The sequence below is a fragment of the Aplysia californica genome, unplaced genomic scaffold (genome assembly GCF_000002075.1).
Source record: "Aplysia californica isolate F4 #8 unplaced genomic scaffold, AplCal3.0 scaffold00346, whole genome shotgun sequence".
NCBI classification, from domain to species: domain Eukaryota; kingdom Metazoa; phylum Mollusca; class Gastropoda; order Aplysiida; family Aplysiidae; genus Aplysia; species Aplysia californica.
In genome coordinates this window covers 269,811-282,551 of record NW_004797616.1, presented here as the reverse complement: position 1 = coordinate 282,551, position 12,741 = coordinate 269,811, and the positions used below count along the sequence as shown (strand labels likewise).

Genomic DNA, 12,741 nt, shown 5'->3' with positions numbered 1-12,741 from the left:
TCTGTACATCTTTCCTTCCTCTGCCTACTCACGAGGATGTCGATAAAGGGATGTGACCGCCTACAAGGAGAACAAACTATTATAATTGAGTTAACACATCATATTTCCAGTCCTTAAACCACGAGGAGATTGGTCTTATAGATGAAACTCAACAGAAGGATCAAACAAAGAATGAGAAGTGACATCTGCTTTCCTATTGGAATTATAAAGATGGCGATCTGAGGGATAAAACTTCTGAATGTATTGACTGAATTACCTAATTGAACGTATTCATACAATGTATCTGATCCATGCACTCAGCAGTGATGTAGGCTCCAAGTAGTGTCCTATTGGGCATTTTGTTTTTGGATGATATTGTTGCATTTACTGTTTTAACAATATTTTACTCAAATTAATTCTATTGTTAGTTTCATTGTTCTTGATATTATGATTGTGTTTGCTCCTCATCCTCCTCCTCCTCCTCCTCCTCCTCCTCCTCCTCCTCCTCCTCCTGATGATGATGTTGATGATGATGATGATGATTATGATGATTATAATGTTCACACTCATTAACTACTCTGCCTGTTTCCTCCAGGGTCAAATCGTCTACGAGGTGGTAGGTGACGCTCCTGCCCCGAGTTACTTCAGCGTGGACTCAAACACCGGCGTCATCGCCCCGCGTACCGGCCTGACTATCGACACCACACAGAGCTACAGGGTAAGTTAACAGTGGTTGAGAAATGTGGGAATGATAGGGGTTTGTGCTTAACTGTCTAGAACACTTTATATCCTTTGTAGGAACTGAGGTGGTAAATTGATTCACAACTGAAGGGAATATGTGGGTTTAAATGAGCCATTTAGTAAAAATATATGTCTCTGAAGTTTTGTCCCTTCAGAAAATGCGTAGCTGCCAACTTTGAGGAAGTTTTGAGAAGAAAAAATTCCATCCTAAGTGTGAAGATACTATGGCCAAAAAAACACAAAAAAGGCGGAAATGTTATCACTTTAATGAAGGGCCGTGTGGTAAGGAATTAACAATTTCCTTTGATGAGCAAACTTTGCACAATAAAAAATAAAGTGAAATTCATCTTCAATTTTATAAGAGTTAAACCTCTCACATAAAGATGAATTTATTTATTTCCATCGATGAAGATTGTTGCTTTTTAGATAAGGAACTATGAAAAAACCCAGACACTTGTATTTTTCTCCTTCTTGGAGATAAGGAGCTGTAACAAAAACCAAACACTTGTATTTTTCTCCTTCTTGGAGATAAGGAGCTGTAAAAAAAACATCAAACACTTATTGTTTTTCTCCTCTTTGCTCAGCTGGTGGTGACAGCATACGACACAGCTTTCCCTCAACAACAAGCCACGGCCGAGGTGAACATCTTTGTGGTGCGCAACGAGAACCCTCCGTTCTTCATCAATGAGCAGCTCTACTCTGTCGACATCTCGGAAGACTTCGCCATCGGAGACTTCGTCATCGCGGTCACTGCTCTGGACAATGACAATGTAAGTGGTTCAGCTTTTGTTGCTCTCAGCCATCCGCTGTCCTGATTCTAGAATTATTTAAGTCTTTCAGTCATTGTCGTCTGTGCAAGATCAGCATAATCTTATGTGTTCTTCCAATGACTATTAATAGGTGTGCGTTTGTGTATGTAAGTGTATATGTGTGTACATGTGTGTGTGTTTGTGATTGTGTGCATTAGAGAGACAAAGAGAGAGACAGGGAGTGATAGAGAGAAAGAGAGAGAGAGAGAGAGAGAGAGAGAGGGAGAGAGGGAGAGGGAGAGAGAGAGGGAGAGAGAGAGAGGGATAGAGAGAGAGAGAGAGAGAGTGTGTATTTACGACTGCGTGAACATGGTTTGCAATTACAGTGCCACAGAAAATTTCTCTTTGAGGAGATTAGTTAATTGCTATCTTATTTTATCTACATCTGGTTATCAATTCATACATATTATCACGTGTGTATGTTATCTTAGTACGGTCATCATGGTAGTGTGTCTATACAAAATCTAATTAGAAACAGACTGGGATCTATAGGGTCCACAAAAGAGTGGGATCTATGCAATACCCTTTGCTCCCTGGTCACAAATATCTTCCGATTAACTAGTAGTTGTACAACATTCAGCCTCTCTCCTTTTCCTTATGAGACATGAGAAACACTCAAATCTTTGAGAAGACTTGTGAAAAGTATTTTCATTCCTTTTAAGTATAGATGAAAGAAATGTTGCACTTATGTCTTTTAACTATTATGAGGGCCAATAAAAAGTTTACGTAAATACTATTTTATCATTATAGTGTAAGCTGTAAATTTTTGAGAAGGAATGTGTAAATGAATTTTGTATGTGGGTGGTTGGTGGGTACTCTGTTGTGGTTTACTCCTTTTTTCCTATCAAACATCCCTTACCTCTGCACCTTTTTCTGGTTGTACATTACTCTGTAGTAACACATCTAATCTTCGGCACTCGTATGACCCTAATTGTGTTGCAAGTGCCGTAAAACTCATACTAAAACTAAACTAGAATGATGTCTGTTCTACCAGGACACCATCCGGTACTCTCTCCTCGGGGACGAGACGGCAATCGATTTCTTCTACCTGAACCCTGCCTCTGGCGACATCTTCCTCACCAGACGTTTGGACCTGACCACTGCGACCTCTTTCACGGTAAATAACTTGTGTTATTAACCATGACATTGTTATGACATTAACCATGAATTAGAAATCCTGAAGCCGAGAGAGAAACCCTCAAACTGGGTATATATCCACAAGAGGAAATGAAGCTTGTGAATGCTCAAAATGTAACAATCTTTGTCACAATTGTCTGTCGCAATTTTTCTCTTTGACCACCTCAGAAGCTACAAGTCATCTTTACCCTTATGCCTTGTATTTTCCTTAAAAAAATTAATTCTCCTCTGCAGATGAATTGGTCTTTGTCAGACATTGATGGATGAACTGTTATAATAATGATTATGACAATGATACTTCAGCTGCTAATTTTCTCATTACGTAATCATGTATAATTCATTTGTTTGAATTCATCGTAGCTGATGGCTGGAGGGTTTCACCGGTAGATCTCATTAAATTTTTTCTTTTTCTCTGTCATTTCTACAAGTCAGTCTGTTTTCTTATCAGCTCTAAATGATTGCGGTTAAATTTGTCTCTCAACTGCACAAAGATAGAAAGAAAATCTTTTGCTATAAGGTAAAGTAACACCAGTAGACATTTCCTATCTGTGGTAGCTGGCCATTAGAGCCTCTGATCAGAGAGTTCCGGAACGAGTGGACGAGACGACCGTCATCATCCGAGTGGCCAGGAACCAGTTTGCCCCAGTCTTCTTCAACACGCCGTACGCGACCACAGTGCAGGAGTCCCGAGCCAGGGGGAGCACTGTGTTTGCTCTGGAATGTTCCGATCAAGATCTACGGGTAAGGCTTTGTCTCTATTGGGCTATTCCATGGTAACCTATGGGGCAGAAAAAAATACTTCATTTGTCCTGCCAGTTACAAAAACTAAAAATACAACAAAATTTGCATAAAGTCCTTATTACTAAAATGCCTGTCAAATGTTCTGATATTTTAAATTTGAAATAATTTAATTGATATTGAATTACAATGTTATCGTTGTAAGAAAGTATAGTCCAACTGTCCCATCAGTTACTGTGGTATAGGCCTATGTTCCTCTCAACCTGCCTTGGTTGTTTTAATTTTTTAGTCTAATAGCAGGCTGTGGGACTTTGTGCGGAAAATTTTCCTTCTGAATATTATTTTTGCGGAGAGGTTTGGGGTGAAAAGCACTAGTGGCTTTTGAATGTGGTGATGTTGCTGGGCTGGTATTGAATGTAGAGTATGTTGAGAATTGGTAGAGGGTAGGGTTCCGAAGAAAAATGAGTATTGGCAATCTCATTATCTTGATGATGATGTTGATGATGATGGTGATGATAATGAAGATGATTTTCATGATGATGATGATGATGTTGATGATGATGATGATGATAGTGATGATGATGATGTTGATGATGATGATGATAGTGATGATGATGATGTTGATGATGATGATGATAGTGATGATGATGATGTTGATGATGATGATGATAGTGATGATGATGATGTTGATGATGATGATGATAGTGATGATGATGATGATGATGGTGACAACTCTTATCTAGTGCACTTATATGGCCAGATGGGAGAAAACATGTGCGGTGAGCAGACAGCAGGAGATTTTCAGAGGAAGAATCCTTTTCAAACAAATGTTTTAGCCCTAACTTCCTGACACTTTAAGGGGGCCAAAATAAGATAAGATAAGATAAGATAAGATAAGATAAGATAAGATAAGATAAGATAAGATAAGATAAGATAAGATAAGATACATCTTTATTTTCCTGATCTTGCCTGGCACATTGGTTTGGTGTTTTACCACGTACTCACATACACACACTCAAACACATGTGCACACACATGCAGTATGCTTGCACTCAGAAACAGGCTCACAGTCAGATGCATAATATAAATGAACAGTAATATTATAAACAATAATAATGTTAAGCTAGATACCTACTCAGTATTCTGATTGTAACTCAATGGTATGTTACTAAAACTCTAACTAAAACCTTAACTAAGACAACTAAAACTTAACTAAAATTTAACTAAAACTTAGCTAAAACTTATCTAAAACCGAGAGATGTACGTTGTTTCAGGGTCAAGTGATGTACGAGAGCATCGGTCTGTACCCGGCCCAGAGCTTCTTCACCGTCAACATGACCACTGGTCTGGTCACCATCGCTCAGTCGCTGCGGGAGGACGGGTTTGCCAGGACTGAGTACACGGTGAGTTTTAGCAATGATGCTGAATGATAATTGCATGTGTAATGCCTTTCCCAAAGACACAGTGTCAGCAGTCCCCTGATGAGATTCGGACACACCACATTAACACTTTGCCCCCCACGGGAACCCGATCAGCAACTGTAAGAAGCCGTACCTTTCCCCCACGGCACGCTGATGGGCGACAGTGCGATATAGCATGTACCGCATCTGATGAGATGTGGCGTCAGTGGCCTAGTGGTTAGGCTCTCGGACTCGCAACCGTAAGGTCGTGGGTTCGAATCCCGTCAAGGGCCCGACGTTGTGTCCTTGGGAAAGGCACTTTACACGAATTTTCCTCACTTCACCCAGGTGGGAATGGGTACCCGGCTATAGACAGCGAAAGATCTTGTCAGTTTGTTAGTGTTTGAGCGCTTAATCGGCTGCTCGCACTGTATGCTTCCCGGGAAGCTGAGAATGTTTCGGAGTGTTCTATGGTCTGCTGGGGTAATAATATAGTGTAAAGCGCATAGAGCCTGCTGTTGAGCCGGGATATGCGCTATACAAATGCTATTTATTATTATTTATTTTTATTATTACATTATCCACCCATGAAACGCACGGAGCCCGCAACACTTATCCTCGCGGACCAGCATACAGATAATAATAATAATAATAGATAGCATTTGTATAGTGCATATCCCCGCTCAGCAGCTGGCTCTATGCGCTTTACACTATATTATTACCCCAGCAGACCATAGAACACTCCGAAACATTCTCAGCTTCTAGTGTACCACAAGACCCACACACACACACACATCTACCAAAATGCGCATTGAAATTATAGATAAATGCTACACTATTCCATGTTATATTATTATTAATAATATAATAATGATTATTAATATTGTTGTTATTATTATTATTATTAACTATTATTATTATTATTATTATTAACTATTATTATCATTATTATTTACTATTATTATTATAACCATTATGATTATTATTATTATTATCTCTATTATTATCATTATCATTATTATTATCATTCTTCATCTCCTCCAGCTGCGTGTGGTGTGCTACGACTCGGTGGTTCCCTCCCAGCGCACGCCCGTTGACCTGACCATCGCCATCATCAGGAACATTAACTCTCCCGTGTTCAGCCAGAGCCAGTACTCCGTGGTCATTCCAGAAGATTTTGCCCAGAACCGGCCTGTCTTGTCGCTGTCTGCTTCAGACCTGGACAATGTGAGACTCAGACGCTTCTTGTATTTTATTCATCATTTCCTTTATATCACCCTGGATCAGGATAATGGCCATGAACAAACACTTTTCACCTTTCCCTATCCTGGGCGAGTCGCTTGATGTCACTCCATGTCTTCCCCCTTTTCTGTACATCCTTTTCCTTGTATTTATTATTAGAACTGATTGTTTTTATCTTTAGCCTATTATCATAAACTTAAACAACAACATTCACAACAACAACAGCAGCAACAACAACAATAACAACAACATTGACGACAACAGCAAAACATGAACATAATATGGTAATAATATTTGTCTTGTCAGAGAAGTTTGATACTGTTCTGACTGTCCTACAATACTCTCTCTCCCCAGGACACAATCGCTTACACAATCACCCGTGACAACAGCGGAGGCAACTCCTTGTCCTACTTCTTCATCGAGCGCAACTCAGGAACCGTGTTCCTACGGCAGCCGTTGCTAGGCAAAGGAATCAGCCAGTTCTCTGTAAGATACGATTTGTGACGCATCGTGGGGAAACTAGGCGCTCGTCAAAATAATGAAATCCAAGAAACAGGCGTTTTTTCGCCTGTTAGACAATTTTTATTGCATTTTTATTTCTTGGTTCAATCCCTATTATGTCCATATAAAAAGGCATTCCCATGGGAATTTTATTGAAAAACGTTGATTAAAGGCACAAATTATGTCATTTTTCAGTTTTCAAGGACTCTCAAGCTATTTGAGTTACCAAACATTGGTGATCATTTAAAAATTCTTGCTTGTTTTACCATTGAAACCAGGCGACCCCACTTCTTTCAATCACAAATATCTTGATTTCTATTGAAGAAAGATGGGCCTTTTTAAAATTGAAAGGCAAAAAGGAAGGCAAACAAATAAGCTTTCAGATGCTGCCAATAAATCCACATGCCCCAAAATTGACGAGCGCTTGATTCCACCGCATCGCTACACATTCTGTTACTGTATTGTATCTTTCTCGTGTGGAAGCAACACAATTGGACTGGATTGATTACCATTCGATAAGTTGTGTCTTGTTGTTAGTTTTCTGTTTTTGACAATTATATGGTGTTGTCATCCCGCTGTTTTAGATGAACTAAGCTCAAAAGTGTGGGGAATTTGTTTATCACAGTTTCTTTATCTATGGTATTTGTTGCATGTACTCAAGAAATATTTTGAAAAAATTCATATATATTCTAAATGCTGAAGAAAGCAAACAAACTTACGTACAATTTTTGAAAAGAATGAAACAGTTTTTTCCCCTCTCCTGAATAATTTTGTTCACTGGGATCAGAAATTTACTTCTCTAGACTCAAACAAACAAATCAGCAAGGATATGAGAGTTATTTTGAATGAGTCTCAGAATTCTTGCTCCAATTGCTCTTTATTTAGATAGTAAAACGCATAGAGCTTGTTGTTGAGTGAGATATTTATGTGTTATACAAACGCTATTCATTCATTCATTCGTTCATCCATCTATTGATTGATTAATTGATTGATTGACTGACTGATTGATTGACTGACTGATTGATTGATTGATTGATTGATTGATTGATTGATTCATTTATTCTTTCATTCAAATATTTATACATTCATACAGTCATTCACTCATTCACTCTTTCATTCATTAATTCATTAATTCATTCATTTATTAATTCAATCATTTATTAATTCATTCATTCATACATTTATTTACTCATTCATTCATTCATTCATGCATTCATTCACTCATTCTGCCGCGGCCAGTTCACGGTGACAGCGACAGACAGTGGGCGGCCGTCGCGCTCCACCGAGGTGTCGTGTATCGTGAACGTCCAGCGCGACCAGTTCCCGCCTCAGTTCATCAACACGCCGTACCAGCTGACTATTACTGAGCTCAGCGCAAACAACTCCATCGTTTACACGGTCACCGCTGTGGACCAAGATCTGCAGGTACTTTTTGTCTAGATATTTATTCTTTCTCTCTCTGTCTCCTTTATTTCTGTCTCTCCATCGTTTATACGGTCACTGCTGTGGACCAGGATCTGCAGGTACTTTTTGTCCAGCCATTTCTCTTTTTCTCTCTCTCTGTCTCTCTCTCTCTCTCTCTCTCTCTCTCTCTCTCTCTCTCTCTCTCTCTCTCTCTCTCTCTCTCTCTCTCTCTCTCTCTCTCTCCTTTATTTCTGTGTCTCTGTCAATCTTTTCAACAACTCCACCGTTTACATGGTCGCCGCTGTAGACCAGGATCTGCAAGTACTTTCTGTCTATAGCTTGTTTACTTTTGTCTAATTGGCATACTCACGAACACGCACACAGACACACACACACATGCACAGACACACACATGCACAGACACACACACACACACACACACACACACACACACACACACACACACACACATTACATTTAACATTGATTACGACATACACCCAATTGTTACAGAATCGCACAAACAAAAAATCTGTACTGAAAGAAACATAGTGATAATAATAATGATGGTAATGAAATACTAATGATGACAATAATAAGATTCTAATGATATGATAATGATAAAGATGATAATGGTGATGATGGAATTCTGATGATGATAATAGTAATGATTATAACAACAAAATGTACTCCATTATACATAACTTTCAAAACAGGGTATGGTGGAGTCTTATACGGAACAGTCAATAGTTATGCATGTATTGGGAATGTTGGTCATTACTGCTTTAACCTGACAGAAATAAATGCATTTTAAGCACTGGTTTGAATTTTGATAAAGCTGTTGCCTAGATAATCCAGACTACAGGAGATATTTTGAAATGGTACGCATCATTCCATGTTCTGTTTTTCTCTTTCATATTCTGGCTGGAGTAGAAGCTTGTTTTTTTTATAAAACTTTTCTCACTCCTATTTCTGTCTCTCTGTCAGTGTCAGTCTTTCCAGCAACTCCTTTATTTACTTTGTCACTTTCTGTCTAGCTATTCCTCTTTTTCTCTCCTTCTCAATTTCTGTCTTTCTGTCCATCTTATTTCCAACAACTCTATCTTTTACATGGTCGCCGCTGTGGTCCAGTATTCTCTTTCTCCCTCCATCTCCGTTTCTGTCTCTCTGTCCGTCTTTCCATCTGTCTTTGTCTCTCTCTCTCATTCAGTGCTTGCCAGCCGAGGGGTATCGCCCACTTGTGGGTGATTTGGTAATTTTGGTGGTCTCTTTCTCATCCTGGCTTGAGTATAATCTTGTTTAAATTTTTATCCCACTTTTCTCGCTCCTTCCTTCCAGGGACAAGTTGAGTATGTGGTGGTGGGCGTTCCCCCCGCTCCGACGTTCTTCACTGTCAACAGCAACGGTGGTGTGGTGGTCAGAGGAGACCTCAGGACTGACCGCGCCATGGACTATACCGTGAGTCATGAAATAAGAGAAATACTCACCTCAAGGGAACAGCTACTGACCATACAGCTTACAAAACATCTCAGTAGAAAGATATCGTTTATGTCCCACTCTAATTGTATATTATTATGTGAGTGAATATTGATTTTCAGAAAAGTGTGAAAAAATCATAATTTCTTTTGTGTTATCAACACAAATTGTTCAAAACTTTGTGGAAGTGTTCTTTTTACATTAATATGGTATTATCAATTATAATTATGGTTGTGAAACACATAATTAGAATCAAAAAAGTATTAAACCTAATTTGTGGGACACTTGACTGGAGTTGAACATAGACGATAAGTACAAAGTTTATCTTTTCATTGCCAAATCAAAGTAACTCTTTCCTGTTATTGAACAATCTGACACAGTTTTTTCACTTATATTTTTAGCACAGTTTGCGACACTCCTTCACTTTTCAAATGATTGTCTTAGGAATGTAGAATTTTACTATTTTAATATATTGTATCATTTTGTCCCCAGTTGCGAGTTCAAGCCTTTGACAGTGCCAGCCCATCCCGCTTTGACGAGGCGGATGTGAGGATCTCAATCCGGCGTAACGTGAACGCGCCGCTGTTCTCCCAACAAACCTACACCACCAGCATCACAGAGAGGACCACCATTGGAACGTCCATCGTTTCAGTGATTGCCATAGACAGAGATGGGGTAAGGAACAAAAATCTTACTTACTTACGTCGTACTTACTTTGCTTACTTACTCTCTCCCTGTACTGTCAGGTACACAAGGCAGGGAACTGTTGACACCATGCTTATCTTTTTTCATTTTTGCCCTATCTTGCTCCTGGGTGGTTACCTAATCTTTGATCAGCCTCCTGCAGCTGCCAGTCGGTGTACCTCTTCTTCTTGTTCCATTTGGTCTCCAGTGCAGTGTCTGATATAGCAATTTTGTCTCTGACATTCAAAACATGTCCCAATATCTCAATTTTTTTCTTTTTGTTATTGTATTGACAATAATGTTTGACTCTGACATGACATCATATTTGACACTTTGACACTGACATGACATCGTGTTTGACACTGATATGACATCTTGTTTGATGCTGTGACATTGACATGACATCTTATATGACCCTGACATGACATCGTGTTTGACACTGATGTGACATCATGCCTGACACTGACATGACATCGTGTTTGACACTGACATGACATCGTTTCTGACACTGCTGAAATATCTCCCAGGATACACTGCTGTACTCCCTGGTGGGCGATGACCGGTGTCGCGAGGTGTTCTACCTGGGACCAGACAACGGCATTCTCTACCTCAAGGAGCCGCTCCTGGATGCTGTGGAGAGCGCCTTCACCGTGAGACATTTCTTAACTCTTTATCTCCTGGAATTCTTTTCCACATTTTGACGGAGCTTTTTACAGATCTCATGAAACGTGTAGTGTGTAGTGGGGGATATATGCAAAATGTTCATAAAGGATTAAGAGTGTGTCAAAATGAAAGAGGAATTAGTTTATATATTTATCTAGCACTTATGGGGAATGAACTCGAGAAATGCTTTGAAGCAGTTAAACTGTATTAAGCTCCTTACAGCCACATAATAGAAGTATTTCAGACTTTCTTTTTGACTCTTGCCAGATTTTCAAATATAGTCTTCTTTAGTGCTTGTGTGTAAATCATTGCATTTCAGTATAGTTATAAGACTTGTTGAAAAATATATTGCCTTTCCTTGCTTCACCTTGCCTCACCTCACATTGTCTTATCTTATTTTATCTCATCTTATTTAATCTAATCTCATCTTGATATGTTGATTTACAGAGGTCCAGAATAAGCATAATGTGTATTGCTCTTTAGAGTACGTATCTATATAACTTCAGAGGTCTTGTAATTAAATTCGTGCATGTGGTTGAAGGATGCATCTGATGTGATATGTACATTCTGTCAGCTTTACTTCTCTTTTCATATTGAATTTTAATGAGAATAATATAGAATTAAATTTTTTATGATTACCTGCTTGTGTTTTTATGGTCCTGTACAGCCAAGAAAAATTTCCCTCTGGGATAATGAAGAATTATCTTATCTTGTCTTTTATCCTATAATAATAATAAATGACATTTATATAGCGCTCAACCCCGAATAAAGTACACAGGCCCTGAGCGCTTTACAATACAGTACAACATACAACAGTAACATGAAACGTTGTGTTCTGACTAAAGAAAATTATTCCAAATATTCATCTTATTAATTTAAAAACAGAAACGACTTCAGCTGACATTTGAATGAATCAAAAGATTTGATTTCTCTCAACGTACTTGGTAAAGCATTCCAGATCTTGGGGTCTTGGTATTCAAATGCCCTTTCACCCATTGTTTTAAGTTTCATAGATGGTAAAATAAATTTCTTTTTGTCTGCTGATGACCTTAAACTGCGAGTTGGAATGTACAGTCTTAACAGATTTCATAAATATGACGGTGCATTATCATTCAAACATTTGTGACATAGGGTGGCCAACTTGTATACAATCCTTTTTTCAACAGGAAGCCAATGCAAAGTTCGTAAAAGAGATTTAGCAGAGTCTCGCTTTCTTTTCCGTAAAACTAAACGTGCAGCATTGTTTTGGACAGTTTGAAGTCTTTTAACTTTCTCCAGTGATATTCCTGATAACAAGGAGTTACAATATCATATATTAATTTATCTTATCTTATTTTATCTTATCTTATCTTATTTTGATATTGTGCTGTCTTGTGTTCCAGTGCACACTGTCTGTGACCGACCAAGGCTACCCGGTACCCCAGACAGACAGCTGTACCGTAGTGGTCAACATAGAGAGGGACACATTCCTGCCTGTGTTCACGGAGAACGCGCGCTACACGGCTCAGATCCCGGAGAACACAGCTATTGGGAGCAGTCTGCAGCGTGTCAGTGCCTCGCGTGTCAACATCATTGTGAGTACTGACTTAACTTTACTTTCAAAGTCTATATTTGTGTTAATTTGTGTCTCGACGTTGTGGAATCAGGTGCTCGTCAATTTTTGGGCGTATATTATGGAGTTATTGGTGTTATCTTAAGGCCTGTTCATTTGCCTTGCTTTTGGAGAAAAATGTATCCATATATGTTGAATACAAGTCAAAATAAAATGTAATTCATTATTATTATTATTATTATTATTATTATTATTATTATTATTATTATTATCATCATTATTATTATTATTATCATTATTATCATTATTATTATTATTATTTATTATTATTATTATTATTATTATTATTATTAGTATTATTATTATATTATTATTGTTGTCATTATTATTATTATTATTATTATTATTATTATTA

At 38.3% G+C, this 12,741-nt stretch overlaps 1 protein-coding gene across 1 annotated transcript in view; it reads left to right on the top strand.

Moving 5' to 3' along the window:
* The window catches only part of LOC118477175 (protocadherin Fat 4-like), a gene marked incomplete in the record, with an annotated part of 113,600 nt that overhangs the window by 49,698 nt on the left and 51,161 nt on the right, over window positions 1–12,741 (top strand). Inside the window, 12 exon segments of the mRNA XM_035970945.1 lie at window positions 575–697; window positions 1,305–1,490; window positions 2,524–2,646; window positions 3,222–3,407; window positions 4,679–4,807; window positions 5,849–6,031; window positions 6,401–6,532; window positions 7,787–7,972; window positions 9,290–9,409; window positions 9,920–10,102; window positions 10,639–10,761; window positions 12,157–12,348. Coding sequence (XP_035826838.1) covers window positions 575–697; window positions 1,305–1,490; window positions 2,524–2,646; window positions 3,222–3,407; window positions 4,679–4,807; window positions 5,849–6,031; window positions 6,401–6,532; window positions 7,787–7,972; window positions 9,290–9,409; window positions 9,920–10,102; window positions 10,639–10,761; window positions 12,157–12,348 — 1,866 coding nt within the window.